The sequence below is a fragment of the Chelmon rostratus genome, chromosome 23 (genome assembly GCF_017976325.1).
Source record: "Chelmon rostratus isolate fCheRos1 chromosome 23, fCheRos1.pri, whole genome shotgun sequence".
Taxonomy (NCBI): Eukaryota; Metazoa; Chordata; class Actinopteri; order Chaetodontiformes; family Chaetodontidae; genus Chelmon; species Chelmon rostratus.
This window is the reverse complement of record NC_055680.1, coordinates 6,035,890-6,056,730: the sequence shown is the minus strand read 5'-3', so window position 1 is coordinate 6,056,730 and position 20,841 is coordinate 6,035,890. Positions and strand designations below refer to the sequence as shown.

Sequence of the window (20,841 nt, the reverse complement as noted above, 5' to 3'; positions counted from 1 at the left end):
TAGATTTTGTCTTTGCAGTGTTTTGATAAAGTGTGTGAATATATTGAGTATGTTTCTGTCTGTTTGAAGTAAAGAGACTTGAACTGGTGAAGTGAAGAATGTGACTGAGCTGTATTAAAATGCTCTTTTGTTGTTGCGTAATCCAATACAAATACAGTCCTATTATATAATACAATACAAAGACGTAACTGCACAATACAAACCCATTCAGGAATCTGATCTAGGCAGGACTCCTCCCACCTTGGAATAACATGGTAGTTGAAAAGCTCCAGAGGAAAAAAAGTCCCGGAGGGAGTGGCAGCAGCAAAACAGGGAAGACTTTGGCTTCACAACCGCAGTGCCAGTGTTTACCTTTGCTACCTCAGAGGTCACATTTCACGTTCAGCAACAAGGTAAGACCCAGACGAAAAAACAGATGGGCATGTGTCAGCATTGGGATTAAACAGAAACAATCATTTCTGCTTTGTCTTTTGCCAGGCAGGTAAAGTGGAATGTAAGGGGACTCATGTTTGAAGACATTAGTCTTTATCCCCAGGTGAGGTGTGCAGTGAGTTATAGGAGTGTGGTACATTGAAACACTTGCAGGGTGAAGGAGCATGCATGATATTATCTGGATTTTGGTTTATATATTAAATCTATGGTGCAAAATAAATTTACAGAGTGGCAGGTTGAGTCATGTGACCATGCAGCTGGACTTTGGTCAGTGGACAGCTTTGGAGCTAATGATGAGGAAGTTCATGTTTCAGGTTTCTCACTGTTATAACAGCACATGGTGTCCACATTAAAGACGGTAACATAAAAGCTTTAAAAATTCTCTGGCCTATGCTGCATGTTTTGTAAATGTCTTTATTTTACAGACAACAGATGAAACGTTTCCTCTCTGACTCAGGATGTAAATGATTAATCCCTCACTGACAATCAGTGAACAGTGCTCTTTTTTCCTTATAGGTCATGGCCTCCCCCAGCGTTCTCCTGTCGGAGGTGCAGTTTCAGTGTTGCATCTGTCAGGATGTTTACTCTGAGCCCGTCTCCATCCCCTGCGGTCACAGCTTCTGCTTCACCTGCATCACGTCACACTGGGACGACAGCCTCGCCATCAGCTGTCCCAAATGTCAGAGTGTCTTTGAGGGCCGCCCTGAGCTTTGTGAAAACTCCTTCGCGAAGGAAATGTCAGAGCAGATCCGAGCGCGAAGGCAGAACGGCGTTGTGTCAAAGGCAGGAAGACTGATATATTGTGATGTGTGTGTGGGAAAGCAAACAAAGGCCCTGAAGTCCTGCCTCGTCTGTCTGACCTCATATTGTGAGAGTCACCTGGAGCCACACCTGAGAGTTGCCACCTTGAAGATCCACAAGCTGATTGAACCTGTGGCAACGCTTGAGAGCCGGATTTGTAAAAGGCACCAAAGGCTCCTGGAGCTGTTCTGCAGGAGCGACCAGAGGTTCGTTTGTGTGCTGTGCACCGAGACTGACCACCAAAGCCATGACACCGTCCCAGTGGAGCGAGAGAGTCAGGAGAAGAAGGTGAGGTCCTGAACTCCTCATCATCAATGCACCATCTTTCCATTAAATACACTGGCAGCCTTTGGACTCTGATTCCAGCTTTGGTTTTCATTCCTCTTTAATGTGCAGGCTCAGATGGAAAGGATCCAGGCTGATGTTCAGCAGATGATCCAGGACAGACTGCAGAAAGTGGAGGAGATCAAACACTCTGTGGAGCTCAGCAAAGTGAGTTGACATGAGATCATAGATCGACTTTACTGGATGCTGCCTGTTGGGCCCATGTGTGGCTAGCAGAAAAAAGTGTTGGTACTTCAATAGTAATAATAATAAAGTGCTTTACACAGAAATAAAAAGAAAAATTAGCAGATAACAACACTAATAGTCCCAAAATAAAATAGATACAAATATGTCATAAGTCTGCATTATTTGTATTTACTTATACTAGTACTACTGCCTAAACTGTCAGCATCACTCACTATAAGTAAAGATCCCCTCCAGGCATGTCTTAGGACAGAAGAAAATAATAATAATTTGTGTCTAATATGCATTTTCTGCCAAAAAAAACTTTTTAAAAAAGTTCAATTGCATAGTTAACAAGTTTTGAAAATGACATCCACTGTTTCTCATTAAAAAATTTAGAATCATTTCTAAAATTTAACTGGTGGATACAAGATCTTTCCGACGTCTCTGCTCTCAGTGCAGTATGTCCACATCACGCTTGTCTAAGTTATACTGGACCATTATTATCTCCAAACTCAGATTTGAGGTGAGCACAGAGAAACTTTCCTCCTCCTGTTGACAAATTTGAATACAGTTTTCTTTTGTCAAATGCATAAATCATTCTGCACAGTGAAGCTCCAACATCCAGGTGAATTAACAATGAGCAAGACATGTTTTTTGAGTGGTGGGGGACTTTAAACCATTTTCTTTCATTAACAATTGTCTGCAGGAAAACTCAAAGAGGGACTTGGTGGAAAGCATGGAGGTCTTCTCCACTCTGCTTCGTTTCATGGAGAGGAGTCGGGCTGAGCTGGTGGAGGTGATCCAGAGGAAGCAGGCGGCAGCGGAGCAGAGGGCGGAGAGGCTCATCACAGAGTTGGAGCTGGAAGTCACTGAGCTGGAGAGGAGGAGGAGTGAGATGGAGCAGCTTTCTCACACTGAGGACCACCTCCACCTTCTGCAGGTCAGGAGTCATCTCATGGCAAGATATTTGATTGACATGCAGGGACAAATCCTCAGTAGAAACAGTGATGCCATAGAGCATTCATGAAAAGCAGCCTGCTAGTTAATTGTTTTATCGTTATCCCTGCCTCTTGTCTTCTGTAATTTAAAGCCATTTGTCTCTCATTTGACTTCTCTGTGTCAGAGGTTTCCGGCTCTGAGTTCTCCTCCTTCTACCTGCTCTGACATCACTGTCCATTCAGACACATGTGTGGCGACCGTGAGGACAGCGGTGGCCGACATTGAACATCAGCTTCAGTCAGTTTTGAAGAAGCTTTCCATTCAAGGTCAACTTCAAAAAAGATTTTTCCTCAGCATCGCTTTGCTCTGTGACAGAACAGCTGCTTAGATTTGATGTCATGATCACAGATTGGTTGCGTGAATGTTGTTTCGTTGTCCATGATGTGTTCTTATCATGTTACAGAGCATAAGAAGATGCAGCAGTATGCAGGTACAGTTGGGCTTGAAAAATGTCAATAAATGTGCCTTTTGTTTTTTTCTGCATGCCACTGGATATTACCTGCCTTTCAAACACTGTATTTGTGTCAGTATATCTCTGGATGCCTCCATTAATGGAAACCAAAAAGGAAAAAGAGTAATTTAATCTTAGGAGAGAGAGGATAATGAAGTAAAACTTCCATGTAAACTATGTCTATCTATCAGCTGATGTTCATCTGGACCCCAGGACAGCCAACCCTTGGCTCGTTCTATCGGAGGACGGGAGACAGGTCAGGGATGGAGATGTTGAACAGAACCTGGTGGACACACCAGAGCGTTTTGACACAGCACCATGTGTCCTTTCCACCACGGTAAATAAAGATGTGGTTTGTATGTGTTCATCCCTGGAGGGATTCCATGTCTTTCTGTTTCACTCTCTGAGAAACAAACAGTCGCCCTCAACCTGAGCCTCTCTTGCTACGCAGGGTTTCACCACAGGGCGGCACTACTGGGAGGTAGAAGTGGGAGACAAAACAGCGTGGGACTTGGGTGTGGCTCGGGAGTCAGTCAGCAGGAAGGGCGTGGTCACACTAAGTCCAGAGGACGGTTATTGGACTATTTGTTTGAGGCAGGCCCATGAGTACCGGGCATGCGCGGGACAGGCGCAGCTGCTGTGTCTCTCTCAGAGGCCGCAGGTTGTTGGGGTGTTTTTGGATTACGAGGACGGGGTGGTGTCCTTCTATGATGCGGAGGCCAAGTCACACATCTATTCCTTCACACACTTCCAATTCACTGAAGCCATGTTTGCCTTTTTTAACCCAGACATGAGTGACAAGAACAGGAACAAGTCACCGCTTATCATCTGCCCTGTCAGTGGTGTTGATGGAGGCGGGGCATTAGATGGCATTACAATATGATGTGAAATGTACAGACCGTGTCAGGTTTTCATGACATTTGGTAAAATTGTGCTATGTTTTGGCTGTTTTGACTGAAATTAATCAAGAAACAATACACCAAAGTTTAATTTTTTGCTATAAGTCTCTGTGTTTACATAAGCAAGCAATAGTACGGTTTATTCTGCAGGTAATTCATCCAGAATTAGAAATTGTCTTTATATGAAATCACAATTAGGCCTTTTTGGAATAAAACTGTACAAACTGTAGGTGACAATAAACACGTCATAATGAGTCAGCTCAAACACTGTCTTCGGATATCTTTCTTGTAATAAAGGATGAATTATTTTAGGATTCATTCACAACAATAACAACTTTCACACATGGATGACACATATCCTGTTTCTGACTTGCCCCCTCCCCTCAATAAACTTCAAGATCATGTATCTGTTATGTATGCTCACCTCTCCTCCTCTTCCTCCTTTTTCTTCTTCCCCTCACTCATGCAGATTTGAGTTTTAACACCCAGAGCACAGATCCTAGACCAGCCTCACTCCAGTAATAACTATCCTCAGCCGTTCCAGGCTGACCACAAAACTGACTTCAGACCACGTTTTAGATTGTGCAGCTTGATGGTTGCTAATCAGATTAGCGCAGGGATGGGATTAGCCTCAAGGCAGATGGAGCACTGAGACAGACTTCAGGATTGAGTCTTGGGAGAAGGCATTATACACACACATACTATACACTAAGGTATGTCACTGAACTACATGCATACATGCAAGCGCACAGCCATTGCATGTCATCATTTCACACTGTTCTGGGTTTCTTAAAGCATGATTAGGAAAGATATCTGTAAAGAGAATTAAAAGGAGTTGGGAAAGAAGCAAGGAGGCAGGGATGAAGAGGGATTAAAACTGATATCATCCCAAGCAAAGGGCGGAGACACACACATAGAGAGCCAACAGGTTACAATGAACACCCGACTGAAGCCAGAACACTGCATATTTCTGCCCCAGAGGTAAAACTTCTTTGGATGGCCAACAGACAAGGGTAAGACTAATATTTTGTTTTGATCGTGTTCAATGTTGATGTCTGCTACTGTAGGAGGGAATGTCAAAATGCAAACCACTGTCCCACCAGTGTTATTCCTGATGTTTATCACTGATTCTACAGCAATGTAAGACTTTAAAGCAGCAAATCATTGCAATGAGATTTCCTTATTTGCCACATCTTCATTACAAATGTGCAGTGAATCTTAAACTGTTCGGGATGGCAGCAGAGTAGCATTCATTGAGTATAATGGCAAAAACCAGATAGGGAATGACTGTAATTACACAAATGTAAATATAACAGGTCGCGGTCACACTGACTCATACTTTTTTGGTTTCTCTAAGAGCCTTTTATTTCACCATTTTTAGTCGACATTCCAGTCTGTAACTTCGCCTGGGTGGGAGCCAGCAGCAGATATCAATATAAGCTTGCTGCTGTGACATTTCAGAGACAGGAGCTGTCTGATTGGCTGAGTCTGAGGGAAGAGGCGTGATGTCGCCAGTGGTGGATGAGACGGCCGGGGATCTCCCAGTCAGAGATGTGGGACTGATGAGGGGCGGACTGATGCCAGCTGTCCCAGGTTTGTGTGTATAAACTTACATTTGTACTGTAACTGTTCCATTGATTGTCACCTGAGATCAGAGGGAGATGAGATTCACCAGAGGTTTGGTAGACAGGCCCATTACCGAATTTTAATCTAAGCTATGACAAAATAGACATTAAAAATGAACTCTCAAATGATCATTGAAACTCTGGACTGCGCTTTATTCAGTGATACCAGGCTTAGTAGACAGCTGACATTTTTACCATTAACTGTAATGAACTCAGTTTGGTGGTGTAGGCAGGATTATGATGGCACTGCTTCAGGTATGAAATCAACTGCTGTGCAGTCACCTTTAGTATCCTGACCCACATCACACATACAGTATTTCCTGTATGAAAGGTGTAACATCATAATTTGTCAGAATCTCATGTTGTTCACAGAACAACTAGAACTGGTGTCATTTTATTATCACTCAATATGGATAATGTGACAGTTTTACATAACTTCATTTTATTACTATTATTTGGTGCTTTTATTTTCCTCTCCCTCTCTCTTTGTTCTGTGTTCATCTTATTTTTACCATCACTATCAGTGGGTTTTATTTTCCATCTGTTGATGTTTATTCTGTCTTTTTTATGTGAAGCACTTGGTTCATGTCATTTCTTTGCTGTACAAATTAAGTTGCATTAATATAATTGTTATCTGCATAGACAGTGCAACAGAGCTAATGATCTAATGAGGAGACAGTAATGATCAGTAATGTGTATATTCTCAACAGAAGTGTAGTGAGATACAGTAGCTTTGAGTTGAGGTTAAGTTTAAGTATTTAGGTGCAAGAGTGAAGCTTAGGAGTTTAGCAAATGAGCTGTCTCAGAGGTCTCTGTCAATTCTGCATTTGTGCCTTTGTTTTACATACATACAGTCTGGAGTAAATGTGTCTGTACGTGGCCTTCCTGCTGTTTTCCTCCAGATACTCTACGTGATGTGAAGCCATGGAAGAAGCATCATGTCATGAAGACAAAAGGTTCAACCATTTTACAAACCTCAAATCTTCAGACTTTCAATCAAAAGGATACAAAAGTACCTTTCCTGCACACAAATAAACAATTCTCTGTCTGTCTGTCCCTTCAGCCGATCCTCAGCGTCTGTTTCGGTTTCCCAGAGAACACCTGGAGGACCTGTGTCTCAGACTGCAAGAGGAAAACAGTGTGCTAAGACAACACACACGTACTCAGGAGCAGAGGCTACGCAGGTAACGCACATTAACACAGAAACATTGACACACACCTGAATGACTGTACTGAACACCAGACATCAATGTGGCATCTCAGAGCAGCTGGAATAATCATTTCTGCCACAGCCTTAGGATGTGATTTAAAGAGATATACGACAAAGTCCCCTAATACGGCTGATTTAACCTCCCCCTCCTTGCCTCAGGATGTCCACCAGACTGATGCGTCTTCGTCAGGCCCGTCCTGGGTCCAGCGGTGTGAAGGAGAGGGACATGGAGGACACCATACAGGAGCTGGAAGCCCGCGTGACTATGCTGGAGAGCCAGAAAGGTGCGCTGCAGAACAAACTCAGCCTGGCCAAGCAGCACATCATGGACCTTGGGGGGCGCACGCCATACAAGTTAAGCAAAGGTGGGAAAAATCTTGCACGTGAATGGCGGCCAGGGTGCACACTTCCTCTACCATCTGTGACCCTCCTCCCTCTCTTCTTCTTCTTCTTGTTAGGTAAAAGTTTGGAAGTGGAGGGTGGAGTCAGGAGGGCAGCACAGACTGCCCCACCCCGCTATGGCCCCACACTGGAAGACACAAGGACAGAGATTGAGAGATTGTAAGCGTGTGATGGAACATTAAGCATAATAAAAAAAGAAATAAATCTACCACTAACAAAATAAATCATGTTAGGAAACTGAAGGCAAGCGAGTCTTCATCAGTCCTCCTCATAGACTCGTTCTTTCTCCTCCATCCCACCCTTACTCCCAACCCCTCTCATGACTCCACCCTGACCTCCCTCTACACCTCCTCATCCCTCCCTCACAGCAGGTCCAGTGCGACAGAGCATGTGAGGATTTCAGAGCTGGAGCTGACCGCCCAGATGCTCAGAGACACGCTGAGAGACAAAGAGAAGGAGATCGAGGGAACCGTACGAGAGATCAGGAAGCAGCAGGCTGACCGGCACAGGTGGCTGCAGCAGAAACACAACTGCTAATATTACTAACACTAACATCATGACTGTTACTGCAGCCGATGGAAGGGTGCAGTCATTGGTTTGTGCTGAATGCATTTCTAAATCAGTAAATTAGGTTTTATTTGAATACATTTTAGTGTACTTTGCTACTCGTATTTTCAAACCTGCATTTGCAGAATTTGAATGCCCGTAAAGTCATAGTTTTCTTCACAAGACAGACATTGTTGTACTTTTTCCATCACTAGCCACTCTCACAATAACTTCTGTCCATCTCTCTGTCAGGATAACCATCAGAGAGAACGTGGATCTGATCCGTCTACAGAAGCAGCTTTCAGACAAGAGCACTGCCCTGAGAGTCACCCAGGAGAAGTTCAACAACCTGCAGGAGGTCAGATGACCTTATTTGTCTCGAAAACGTTTACACTTAAATCTATGCACTGATTGGTCCTCAAGTGATAAGTGTCCTCTTTTTTCTTTCTTCCTCCCTTCCAGGCATATGAGAATCAGCTGGAAGAGGTAGATGCCGTTAGACAAGAAGCTTAATGAATACCTGAAACATGTTGTCTGCTACTTTCCTCAGAGATCACATTGATTTTGATTGTGTCGTGTGTTCACCCCAGAGTCAGAGGTCGCTGAGGGAAAGCCAGGGAGCTCTGCTGGAGAAAGTGGAGGAGCTGACCGAGCAGCTGAAGCAGGAGAGACAGAGAGCTCTGACACTGGAGGGACAACTTAACACCTCTACCCTGTCTCTGCAGGCTCTGGGCAAGGTACCACGTCTGTATCTGCTTTTAGTCCACACTAAGAGGAGATCATGTGCTATTTTTTAAACAAAAGGAATTCTGTCTCTTTCAGCTACAGGAGAGGATATCAGACCTGGAGGGAGAGAGGGATCTAATAAAAGAAAACTATGACACTCTACTGGCAAAGTAAGAGTTGAGAGTCTTCTCTGCAAAACAATCACTAAGGACATTCCTAACATTAGACAATGTCTTTGTCCTTGTATGTTTCTATATTTTTTTCTTTGTTAGTACTTTGTCTGGGCAAAGCAGCCACGATGGCCGGGTGGAAAAACAAAGACAAGTGGACCAGAACTGGGAGAAACGGGGAGAAAACATCTGCGGGACGGACGTCCAGAGACTGGAGGAGAGGCTGCAGGCAGAGAGTGAAGCGAGAGGCAGGCTGGAGCTGGAGAAGGAGAAACTGAGACGAGAGAGGGAGATACTGGAGGAGCAGAGGGAGCGAGAACGAGGTCCGAGTCCCAGCATGTTGGCACCGCATCTGCTGCGGTGTGACAATGCATTTGGGGTTGGATAATGAGGATGAATTTTATTTCTTATGAAGCCTCGACACAGCCAGGGAAAAAGCAAACAGATTCTCCTGCAAACTATCAGTTCACATCCGGTTTATTCATGTATGTCCTGTGTTGTTTCCAGAGTTTTCTGTGATGATGAGAGACAAACGAGAGCATCTGGAGCAGGAGGTTCTCCAGTACAGAGAGCAGGTTTCTGCTCTGCAGGACAGACTGGACTCTGTTACCAAGGTCAGTGACTTTGAACAGTATTAACAAGCAGTAGCTAATCTAGAATTATGCTCTTTGTTTGATTGAGGGATACTTTGTTAGTCACCTCAAACACTCGGATTAAATGTTTGATGACATATCCTGCCACAGTTCCCATCGCCTCGCTCTCTTCTCTCTTCCAGGAGTTTGACATGAGCGTTGAGGAGCTCAGTGAAACTCTTTTGCAGATCAAGGTTTGGACACTTTTTAACCTCTGTTAGGACTACTTAAGACACAATAAATTGCTTTTAAACCTTTTTGCCTTGCCTCCAACTACAGGCATTTAGGATGCAACAGGAGAGCAGGATGGGGATGCCTTTCACCGGGGCTGATGGGAAGGTGGAGGATTCGCCCCGTGAGCTGGTAAACATCCAGGCGTCGCATGCCGAGACTGTGCTGGAATTAGACAAAACCAGAAACCTTCTGCTGCTGGAGCACCATATCAGTAAAGACCTGCAGGTACAAGCACATACACACTAAACACATCTGTCAAACACATTGACATCAACATCAAGACTGTATTCAGCACTGATACTCCACTGATTGTCATTCACAGCTTTCTTTAAATGTTTCCCATTTTTAACTGAACTTGTCTTCAATCAAACTTTCCTTCCCAAGGAAGAGTTGAACACAGTCAAACAGAAGATGGAGAGAGAGAGAGAGGAGAGCAGGAGGAGAATGGCAGAGAAAGACAAACTTTTATCAAAAAGAGCTCTTCAGATCAACACTTTACAAGGTATGAACAACAGCACTCATTTCAGTAGAGGCAAGAGAATCCAAAATAATTCCCAGTGTTGTTAGAATGAGCAGCGAAAAAAGTGCAACCTTCAGAATCTCAAAAATCTTTTTTTCTGTTTGTACTCCAAAGCTCAGTTGAAAGAGTTAGCTTACAGCCCCAGGAACTACAAACGGACCATACCAACACAGTACACCTGGCCAGCTGCAGACCAGGAGGTGGTACAGCCCATTGAAGATGACATGTCTTTTTCTCAGCTGAGGGCTGGAGAGTCATTGTTGGAGATCCACCTTAAGGTCCAAAAACACTCAAACGTTGTCCCTGAATTTGATGTTTTTTCATTCAAAATCATTTAAATGTTTCCCATGAAGCTTAAATCTGTTGTTTGGGGGGTTTTTTTATACCCTTTAGGCCGCCACCTTCACCCCAGCAGGGCTTCGTACTATGGGCAGCATCCGCCCAGGAGTGCATGGAGGTGAAGACATCGTGACCTTCTGCACCTACAGCCTCTTGGACTTTGAGGTGCACTCCACTCCTCTGGTGTCAGGCAGCCAACCCAGCTACGGCTTCACGTCCCGCTACGCTCTAACAGCCCGAGATCTGGGCAGGCTGGGAGGTCAGGGGTCAAGGATCAGAGTGGAGCTCCACCAGGCGTTAGGAGGGGTGCAATTTGTGACACATGGAAGTGGGCAGCTGTCCCTCATGGGTGCCATGGAAAGGAGAGCGGAGCGCATCATTGGGCGTGTCAATATCACAGGTGAGCAGTGTTGCATAAAGAAAAAGAAACATACTGGATATGATGCTGTTGCATTGTTCTTATTTATGACATAAAGCATTGTGTGTGCTCATCTTCATTCATTTTATTATTTGGCATCAACCCATGTCTAAAAATCTCTCTGTCTCTCCCCAAGGCTCCCAGGGTGAAATTGCCGGTGTTGTGGATTACTGGGTGCGCTTGTTTTATCCTGCAGAGCCCACAGACACTGTGCTAGAGAGAGTAGCTGACCGGAGAACAGCCACACAGAGGACTCCTGTGCAGGTCTCTCTTGGCTGGCAAGATGCTGGTCATGAGGTAAAGAGAGTGACTTATTTATCATATTTTCTCCACTGTGTAATTAACCGTGGCTCAGTCTTCCGACTTATGCGAATCGGTATGTATGATCAGTGTGTAAGACTGACTTGTTAGTTACATGTCACACCTTTTGTCACAGGAGTTGCATGACTATGGTGGGGGGATCCCCAATGAGCTGGTGGTGATGCTGGAACGTTGTGTGGGTCTTAATTCTCGCTGGCCGGGACTTCTTCCTGACGCCTACCTGACATACAGGTTGTATGACCTGCCGCCTCACGTCTCTCAAACAGCCCAGTGCACCGCTGACCCGGTGTTCAATGACACCACCAGCTACCCACTAGCAGTAACAAGTGACGTGTTGCACTACCTGAGGTATGTTCGTCTGGAAACAGGAAAAACAAACAAACACACAAACATTTAATGAGTATCCTAAAGATCTTGTCAATTTTTAACGTCCCGTAAAACTCGTGCTACGTTCCTGTGAAATGTTGACAGCCTTCAACCCTTCTCTTGCCCAGGTCCAGCAGTTTGTGGGTGTATGTGTTTGATGACAGCGATGACCAGATACCACCAGCCTATCTGGCCAAGACCCCCATCCCACTGCGAGCCCTGGCCACAGGCAGGGAGATCAGAGGTGAGGGAAAGAGAAAAGTAAAACAATTAAATGATATCATCTGTATCCCTTACTGGAGGAAGCATTCATTTAGATGGTTACATCACATATACCATGATGTCTGCCCTTTCCCCTCTATACCTGCTTAAATATGGGAACTGATAACATCTGCTTGCAGCAGTCCACAATATGTTCAGAATTTTAGTTAGGAGGACAAACTGATCCCTTTGAAACATTATTGTCTGTATTTTAGCATAAGTATTAAATCTCTGTTCAAATGCCAGAACAGCTGGACTCCAACTACCCAGTCAGCACTCTTCCTCTCTGTCCTGTCAGGTGACTATGTTCTGAGGGATCCAGCTGGTGGACCTCGGGGCATGGTCAGGGTCATGATGAAATGGAAGTACCCGTTCCAGCCATCCGTGGACACCGTGCTGGGTGGACAGGGAAGACAGAACAGAGCGATGGAAAGCACTGAGAGGGAAGAGAGGAGGATAGAGGAGGTTGAAACATCACAAAGGCCCATAGCCAAGCCCAGAGTGAAGGTGATGTTATTTTTTCTAGTGAGTCAGGTTTGGACATTTATAGGAGTGCTCTGGGAAACTCTATTTTTTGTACATTTGTTTGTATACAAGAATGCATGAACCTTCTCTCAAAATAAATTAACATCATGTCATGGGGCTTTTGGGTAAAGAAGTCCAAAAATCAATGTTTATAATATGTGATGTGTTCAAAGACACTTCCTCTTCATATCTGCTCCTCTGTGGCTTTACCACAGATGCAGCTACATGAGGCAAGAGAAACCAAAGCAGTGCAGAAAGAGACTAAAGCTTGGGTAAAGTTTTAAGCACTGACAAAGCTGAAATAATTAATTCAAGCATAAAAACTCTTGTTCACCAGCACATCTTTCTGTCTACAGCCTCAGCCTCCAGCTGTCAAACAGAAAAGCTCACAGAGCATACAACCAGAGCTGGCCACACGCCAGTCCGCAGACAGGAAGAGATCCAGCAAGAGGTCACCTGACTTTAACCAGCGCACGCCCCATGTGACGCTTGAGCCACGACTGACCACGCCCTCTCACTGGCGAACAAGGAAGTAAGTTGCAGATTTTCTTTTCTTTTAAAACGCTGATTGAAATTCGCTGAAATTTCAAATCCAGCTAAACAATCAGAATACTGTGTTTTTTTAGTATGGTTATTATTTCCACCTCTACTAAAAAAGTTTTCAAAAAACATTAAGATAAAATAATTAAAATAGAATTTTAAAAAACATGATCTTATTTAAGATCTTCAGAGGGAACGTCTTCCAGACAAACATCCGCCACACAGTCGAGGAGAAGCTCTGCCAGCGATGCCAGGACTCAGGTGGGAGCTCTCACAAACAGGACGAGAATTAGAAGGCGCCAGTTAAGAGGCGGCTGGTGAATGGGCTCATATATGGTTTCTTCTTCTCAGGACCTTCCCTCCGTGGATCAGGTGTCGGTGGAGGAAGAGGAGGAGAGCGAGAGTGGTGAGTATTCACACACACAATAAGGCAAAACACCTGCTTTGAGTTTCTGTAATTTAAATCCTCACTCTTCAGACTTCAAAACCTTTACAAAATATGGACATTTATTAGACAAAACATGCCTGGATCACATGTGAAGCTTTGATTTTCAGCTCAGCCGCTGAATTTAACATTTCTTCTCATGCTATTTCTTTAAATGACTGTCCAGCAGCTGCAGCAGCAGACAGCGAAGCCGCAGAATCAGGTTCTTCAAGTTCCACACAAAGTGACATTATCATCATTCCACCTAAACGGAAAATGAGAAAGGTAACTGAGCGGGTGTGAGAAAACATATGAATGAAAGAGAATGAAGGGAAAATGTAAGCATTCATATCGTGCTCTAACTATCATCTGAACATCTGTGGATATAAATAGACAGAATTTCATTGTGTTTCAGGGAGACAAGCTAAGAGTGGAGATTCTGTCCCTGACATTTGAACCGTCCTCGGACGTGGCGTTGGACAAGTCAGTGCAGCGTGTTTATGTAGAGTATCGGCTGCTGGGCGTCCCGATGGAGACGACAGAAACACCCATGTCCCTCCGCAAACCCAGAGAGGGGGAGGAGATTCACTACAACTTCACACGAGGTGAGAGTGGGTGACCTTCGTGTGTCCAGATCGTTTCTTTCCAAAGATCCTTTATGACCCCCAAATCTTCCTGTGTGTCTCTCTCAGTGATTTACGTGGATGGTTCACAGTCAGCTCCACTCAGACAGTATCTTTACACCATGCTGGAAGGCAGTGACCCCAACCAGGGCAGGTAATGTCATTTCACACATTAAAGTATGAGTCAATACATCAGTTTATGTCACTGCACTGTGTGGATGTGTGTCATGGCTACAGGTTAAAGTTCACGGTCGTCAGTGAGCCAATGGATGATGACGAGGAGTGTGTGGACGTCGGGCACGCTTTTCTGGACCTACAGGAACTGCTCCTCACAGGAAATGATGTCATCGACCAACAAATTGACAGTAAGGGTTGCATTTGTGTGATGTTTTTTGTGTTTTTTTACAAAAGAAAATGTTGTAATTGATATTGACAACCATATTTGATGCCACCAAACTAAAATAAACTCTAAAAAGCACTTAAAAGCAACGCTCTGATTAACTTGATGGTAGCACTTTCATCACTCTGTGTCCAATATTAATAGTAGCCTTGAAGATTTTAAACTTGATTATGATTGAAAAATCATTCACAGATTTTTTTGCAACTTTATGTACATTTCTCATGTAGGAGGATGCTTTTTTTTTTTTAACGATTTTTATGATTTGTCTCTCTGTGTCTCTGTTTCCTTCAGTCATGAGTGTGGATGAAGACAAGGAGGTGATTGGACATCTGAAAGTGTCTCTGGAAGCAGCAAAAGCTCTAACTGGAATATACCAGGAGTTTCACCAGGAAAACGAGACCAAGAGGGAAGGTGAGACAGATGAAGACAAGGAAGAAGAAGAGGAGGAGGAGGAGGAGGAGGAGGAAGAAAAGGACGAAGAGGATGAAGAGAAGAAAAAAGATCCAATACAAATGATAGATTATGATGATGATGACAGTGACTTCTACTGAAAGCAATTAGAATGAGATGAGCTGAGCATTTGTGTCCTTCCCCTTTTCTGAAAACAATGAAATAAAGAATAATTTTTTGAAAGGCATTTGAGGCTGAAGTTTATTTATGGGTTTTATGAGTTTGATGTCTTTCAATTCCTGTTTATTCAATACATCTTTTCTTCTATCTGATTGGCAATATATTATATTATATATTATATTATTATATGACACTATATTTTTTGTAAATATTTTTCCTGGGTGTCATTTATTTTTCCACCAAACTCAGACCAAAGAACAGAGAACAGGATTTGTTCTTAAACCTAAAGGCATTGTTCCTCTTTAAAAGGTACCAGAGTGGTGTTAAAGCAATGATGATTATCAGTTTGTGTTTAATCAAATTATCACAAGCTAATTGATGCATGTAAAACCTGCTACCATGCAGTGTTATTCCATCATAAGAGAATAGCATACCTTTCTCAAGGCATAAAATTCGAGCCTAAATGTAATAACAAAAAGTAACATATAAAAGGCTTGATATTAATTTTGTAATTACATTTTAAAATTGAATTATCAAATCACAGGTTGAAGATGGAATACAAAATATGGAGCAAATTTAATTCAAATGTTATTTTTTACAGTTAGAGCTTTTAAATGCACAATTTCAATGAAAATGTAAATAAATTTGCAATATTTTTTGAAAATGCATGAATTGATTTATTACAACTTTTATTTTGTAGCCTATTAGCCTCGCGAGACTTTGATCCAGGGTGAAGGCTCAGGGTGATTTTTCCCACAGTCATTTAAAGCATCATCAAATTAGAGGCACCTGTTGTTTATCCCACCAACGGCAGAGTCTAGAAAGAAGCTAAAACTTTATGGTGAAACTACAAAATGAAACTGTTGCCATAACTTTTAGCTTGCTCGAGTTGTTCAAGGACTCTGTAAGTGCCGGCAGTTGGTGAAGACATTGCGGGTTTGGTTATATGCTGGAACTTTCCATTAAAGTCGGTCACGGCTAGCTAGATTTTAAAACGACAACAACAACAACAAGCGGATAGCTAGCGTTAGTAGTTGTTCTCAACTTTTCAATAAATCTACAGTTTGCCTCTAAATTCAACAATGGTAAGTATTTGTTATCTTATGTTAATTTCAATCAGTGCTAATTAGCCTATTAGGCTAGTTCATTAGGATGCCAATGCTAATTAAGTATCTTAACGGAAGTGTGAATTTCTTAACATTGCTAACCTGAGGCTTAGAGATTCTGTACTTAACGCCAGTGATTATTCTTCCTGGAAGCACTTCTACAGGGTTAGTACCTGTCTTGAAAGTTTTGAAAATGCATTATTTGAATTGCTACGTTTTCAAGGTTAGGAACTTGCTTGCATTCGGATGTACTCCTTGAAAAATGCTTGATTTTCCACATAATCTGGTGTTCATCTACACAGTCACTAATGTAAACAGAAAATCTTTTCATATTTGAAATGGAACGATCCCGCCATCATTTTTGTTTGTGTCTCCTGGCAAGCATTAAATAATCATGGTCAAAACATACAATCAGATTATATGAACAGCTAATAGATAAACAAAGTGACAATATACATTGATTGTTGTGGGTATAAAGGAACAACCTTTATATTTAGCAGTTGCATTTATAGTAACAATTTCGATGTGATGATAAAGACCTCAAGAGTCTGGACATTTTCAGTTTAGGAACCTTGAAAGTGCTTGAATTTTACTCCTAAAAAGCTGTCAAAACCCTGTTTGTAAAGCCTACCCCAAGTAAAAATAAATAAATGGATGTCTCACGTTCAGCGTTTTACTTCAACAACACAAATGTTTGGCTTTGTAATTAACAGAAGGAGGTAATGAAGTGTGTGAGCCACCAGCAGGCCAGCCAGCTGCTCCACAACAAGTTTGTTGTGGTGCTGGGAGACTCCAGTGAGTGATCACTTGAATTCACCTTCTCTAATCAGCCAATAGGAGTTCAGTCAGTTTGATCATGGGTCGCTCTCTGTGTCTCATCCTCAGTTCAGCGCTCAGTGTATAAGGACCTTGTTTTGCTGTTGCAGAAGGAGAAATATCTCACATCAAAACAACTTAAGAGCAAGGTAAGTGATGTTCAGAGGGCTGACATTAACCAGACTTACATCCTGATAAAATGAAGGTGAAACTGTTTCCGGGTGTTTTTTTGTTTTTTTTTTCTTTTTTTTTTACTGTTGTCATTATTAGCTGTGATCTTGCACAGTTAAATGTAGCAACATTGCTCCACTTGAGCTGGAAACATTTTTTCATCATTAGATTTGCTTTCAGTGGGTCTCAGGACAAGCTATGCTTAAATTTCTTTGTCTCTTTCCACATTGGTAGCTTGTGTCTCCATCGTCGTTTGTTCCTGTTATGCTCACTCTCTCATATCTTTGTCCTTCAGGGTGAGATGAGCTTTGAACAGGACCTCCTGGTGGAAGGGGGCTGTCTTGGCACACTGCACAACGGTACAGAGTACCAGGAGGTTCGACAGTTTCAATCCGCCCACCACCTGGTCCGCTTCTACTTTGTGACGCGCATCTACTCTCAATACATGCGGAGCATCCTACAAGACTTTCGCCAGGGCTTGAAACCAGATGTAGTCATTGTCAACTCCTGCGTTTGGGATATTTCAAGGTGGGTCCTGTAAGACATTATTTTTAAAGACGTGTAGGTGTGGGCAGAAGACGAGAACACACTCAATGCTCACCAAGTCACGCCCTCATTTGCCTGATCTGTTCCCTGGTGGGTCACTAAATCTTTTATAATCAAGCCCCAGTTTGATTGTTTTGTGCATAGTGAATTTGAATTTCTTCATGGATATGTCCATATCCATGTTGGATTTGTAGATACCTTTGCAATTGGACTGATAACTACAAGGACAACCTACATAAGTTCTTTCTTGAGCTGAGTGAGATTCTGCCTGAGGAGACCCTGGTTATATGGAACCTCACCATGCCCTTAGGAGAGAAGATCAAAGGAGGTTTCCTGGTGCCTGAGGTATGTCATCTCAAACCATCTGCATCATAACTAGACATGGACATTTGGTTATGTTGGGTTAAATTACCGCAGAGTCATAAAATATCTCCTCTTACACCTTCTTACTGGGAATTCACATTAGGCTCAAGGCTGGTGTAACTACTACTGTTGCATGCACATATTCAGTCCACATCGACTCTGACCTCTCACAGAATGGCAAAATACAGAAGAATCACTTAAAAACAGGAGTGATGACAGGTCTGGGATCATTATACAGTAGATACAGTTCATATGTTCACATCATACAGACAGCAGGAGATTTGTGTCAGTTGAACAGGTGCGATGTGTATAAGAGTAGTTGAGTTGAATTTTCAGTACATTTTGACTTTGAAGGAGGTAAGGTTTACTTTTCTGCATTTTCTGCCTCTCTTCAGCTTTTTAAAGCTTTGTCCTCTCTCACCCACCCCCTCAGATTGAGCACAAGGCTCCCCAGTTACGTCAGGACGTGATTGAAGCCAACTTCTACAGCGGGACTCTGGCTGACTCTTACGGGATGGATGTGTTGGACCTCCACTTCCAGTTCCGCTTCTCCCTGCACCACCGTACCTCGGACGGGGTCCACTGGAACGCCCTTGCTCACCGCAGGATAACTTCACTGCTTTTACAGCACAGTGCACGGGCCTGGGGTGTCATCATGCCCTGTCCACTGACTGCTGTTGGTAAGGAGGAAGACTACACACACACACACACACATACACAGGGGCAAATATACAATCCAATGTGTTGTTCCTCTTTTTTTTCTGGCATTTATTTGGTTAAACTGAAATGATTTTGTTCTTTTTAGATCATACTGAGGTTATTGATGCGCAGCCATCTTTTAAGAACACTACCAAACCTACAGGTAAGGGTTATGATGTTCAGATTAGGAGTATTTCTGTTGATGGATTAACAAAGGGCATGCAAATATGGGTCAAATAAATCACAATAAGCACATTGAGGCAGAGACCTCATTTACAATCTAGCCGAACAATAGCTTGTACATTAGGACATGTGTTTGGTTTTACTACTGTTATATATTAATACTGACATTTTCGAATGGAATGGAATCAGCTGAAGGTGGGAGTACTGAATCACAGTTGTTTATCTCTGTTCACCTTACTGAAAAAAGTGTAATGGCCAGTGTTACACTGTTATCTGACATCTGAATGTTGGCTTTGACCTCCAGCTTGGTCTATTTTGGGATTTAGACTAGTTTAAAATGAAGTGGTATGTACTATAACAACATTTGACCTTCTGAAATCTGCAGGGCCCTGAACACGTGATGGCAACACTATCTACAGTTTAGAGAATGACTACAGCGTGTAAATCATGTAAACTGAAGCCTGTCTCTGTTATTATGCCTGTTTGCTGCTTTTTCAGGAGTGGGTCGTGTAGCAAGCGCGATTAAATACCACCACACTCCTCCCTTCGACTACTTTTCCAACATGGGTAAGATGTAAAACATATACTCAGTCAGGTTATTTTGTTTGGAAATACTTCTGGGCCAGATGTCTCATGGGATTTTTGTCATTCTGACTCAACAGCCAAAAGTAATAGCACATGAAAATATTCATCCAACTCATTTATAATTCATATATATGTAATTGCAGAAGAATTGTAGAACAACATCAATTGAATGTCAGGTTCTTGTGCAGTATCGGTAATTTGACAGGACAGACAGGAATATAGCAGCTGCACAAACTTCCTGTGCTTTTACTGGGAAAACGTGTTTTATATTCTCCCTGCTGTCTCTCTCGTCCCCCTCTCACAGAGCACCGTCCATCAAGAGGACATGACTATGACTACAGGGGAGAGCCCTGCCTCCCGTTTGGCGTCCACAACAGCCCACAGCCATATCACCATATGGCTTACAGACCTGCCCTCTCACCACCGCTTCACCTGCCAGCCTACAGATGTCAAGACAGACCAGTTAGAAATGGTAAGTGTGGAGATGTTGGTGTGCTGGTATAAATGTGGCAGATATAGTACAGAGATATTACCTCCCTCCCCTAGTATCGGTTTGTAAGACTAAGGTATTTGTGGGTCTTCTGACCTTGTTATTGGAAGCATTTTGAGCTGCCATGTCAGCTCGAGAACCTTTTAACATGACCTGTATGTTCTGCAGGTTTCGACGACAGGCCTCCCTACCACTTTCAGCCATACCACGAGCACCATCATAGCTATGTGATGAGGAGCCGTCACACCAGACACCACTATGCTCCGTACACCCATGACAGACCCCATCATGGCCACTACTAATGAGGGCAGGGTGTTTTACAAGATTCAGACATGTTATCTACTCTAGTTTCTAGCCTCATTAGCAGAACATAGCGTTTCACAGCTGTCAAACACAGAGCTATACCACAGTTTGTAGCCTAGAGGAAGCATTAATCCCCAAAGTATGCAGTTCATGCTCAGATTATACTATACTAATTCTGTTAATGTTCTTTGATTCGTACATATATTGGTAATTTTCTTATATTGTAAATTGGTACTCCATTAAGTTGTTTGCATTTTCAGTTTGTTCTTTGGCTCCAAAAATAATTTGAAATACATTTTTCATTTGGAAAAGTTTTAAATTCTGCACTTAAAATGTGTTAAATGCAGTGTTCTATTAAAGTTGATGTTAATATTTCAGGAGTTAACTGTTTTTGACTTACTTTAAAATTAATCCCTTATTACAGTTCTAAATGAATGATCTTTCTTTTGTCTTGTCATGCCCCAACATCTGGTGTAGAAGGAGCTTTGGCTATAGGAGTTTAGAGACTTTGTTCTTAACCAGTTTGCAAGGCTCTGGTTACTGATGTTCAAATGGAAAATATGTATTTATTTCATAAAAAGGAGTTAGTGATGGATTAAAGTGATTACTTTGGCATGACTATATGCTGCATGCAT

At 42.8% G+C, this 20,841-nt stretch overlaps 3 protein-coding genes across 6 annotated transcripts; all 3 read left to right on the top strand.

The window, feature by feature from the left end:
- The first annotated feature begins 236 nt into the window (after positions 1-236).
- On the top strand, positions 237-4,346 carry btr33 (bloodthirsty-related gene family, member 33). 3 transcript variants are annotated; one of them, XM_041965482.1, is made up of 9 exons: positions 259-392; positions 478-535; positions 949-1,521; positions 1,630-1,725; positions 2,450-2,683; positions 2,867-3,008; positions 3,146-3,172; positions 3,385-3,530; positions 3,645-4,346. In XM_041965482.1, the coding sequence occupies exons 2-9, from the start codon at positions 506-508 to the stop codon at positions 4,074-4,076; spliced, it is 1,680 nt and encodes a 559-aa protein (XP_041821416.1). In that variant the 5' UTR covers positions 259-392; positions 478-505; the 3' UTR covers positions 4,077-4,346. The 3 variants fall into 3 exon arrangements, with proteins under 3 accessions (XP_041821415.1, XP_041821416.1, XP_041821417.1); XM_041965483.1 differs by having other exon boundaries at positions 275-392; positions 478-481; XM_041965481.1 differs by lacking the exon at positions 478-535 and having other exon boundaries at positions 237-392.
- Positions 4,347-5,014: 668 nt separating this feature from the next.
- Positions 5,015-14,938, top strand: rpgrip1 (RPGR interacting protein 1). Of its 2 annotated transcripts, none has more exons than XM_041965480.1 (31): positions 5,015-5,105; positions 5,554-5,685; positions 6,620-6,673; positions 6,781-6,901; positions 7,087-7,292; positions 7,386-7,488; positions 7,698-7,838; positions 8,128-8,233; positions 8,338-8,361; positions 8,466-8,612; positions 8,698-8,771; positions 8,874-9,094; positions 9,279-9,385; positions 9,547-9,597; positions 9,683-9,862; positions 10,022-10,139; positions 10,272-10,435; positions 10,551-10,896; positions 11,051-11,211; positions 11,351-11,583; positions 11,730-11,845; positions 12,161-12,369; positions 12,603-12,659; positions 12,744-12,919; positions 13,110-13,188; positions 13,279-13,333; positions 13,542-13,636; positions 13,767-13,956; positions 14,044-14,128; positions 14,212-14,339; positions 14,666-14,938. In XM_041965480.1, exons 2-31 carry the CDS (start codon positions 5,598-5,600, stop codon positions 14,923-14,925), a joined length of 4,095 nt encoding a protein of 1,364 aa, XP_041821414.1. In that variant the 5' UTR covers positions 5,015-5,105; positions 5,554-5,597; the 3' UTR covers positions 14,926-14,938. The 2 variants fall into 2 exon arrangements, with proteins under 2 accessions (XP_041821414.1, XP_041821413.1); XM_041965479.1 differs by having other exon boundaries at positions 13,539-13,636.
- Positions 14,939-16,772: 1,834 nt separating this feature from the next.
- On the top strand, positions 16,773-20,205 carry fam113 (family with sequence similarity 113). The gene is made up of 9 exons (XM_041965691.1): positions 16,773-16,845; positions 16,936-17,015; positions 17,333-17,565; positions 17,778-17,928; positions 18,380-18,626; positions 18,752-18,808; positions 19,327-19,395; positions 19,718-19,885; positions 20,072-20,205. Exons 1-9 carry the CDS (start codon positions 16,773-16,775, stop codon positions 20,203-20,205), a joined length of 1,212 nt encoding a protein of 403 aa, XP_041821625.1.
- Positions 20,206-20,841: the final 636 nt, after the last annotated feature.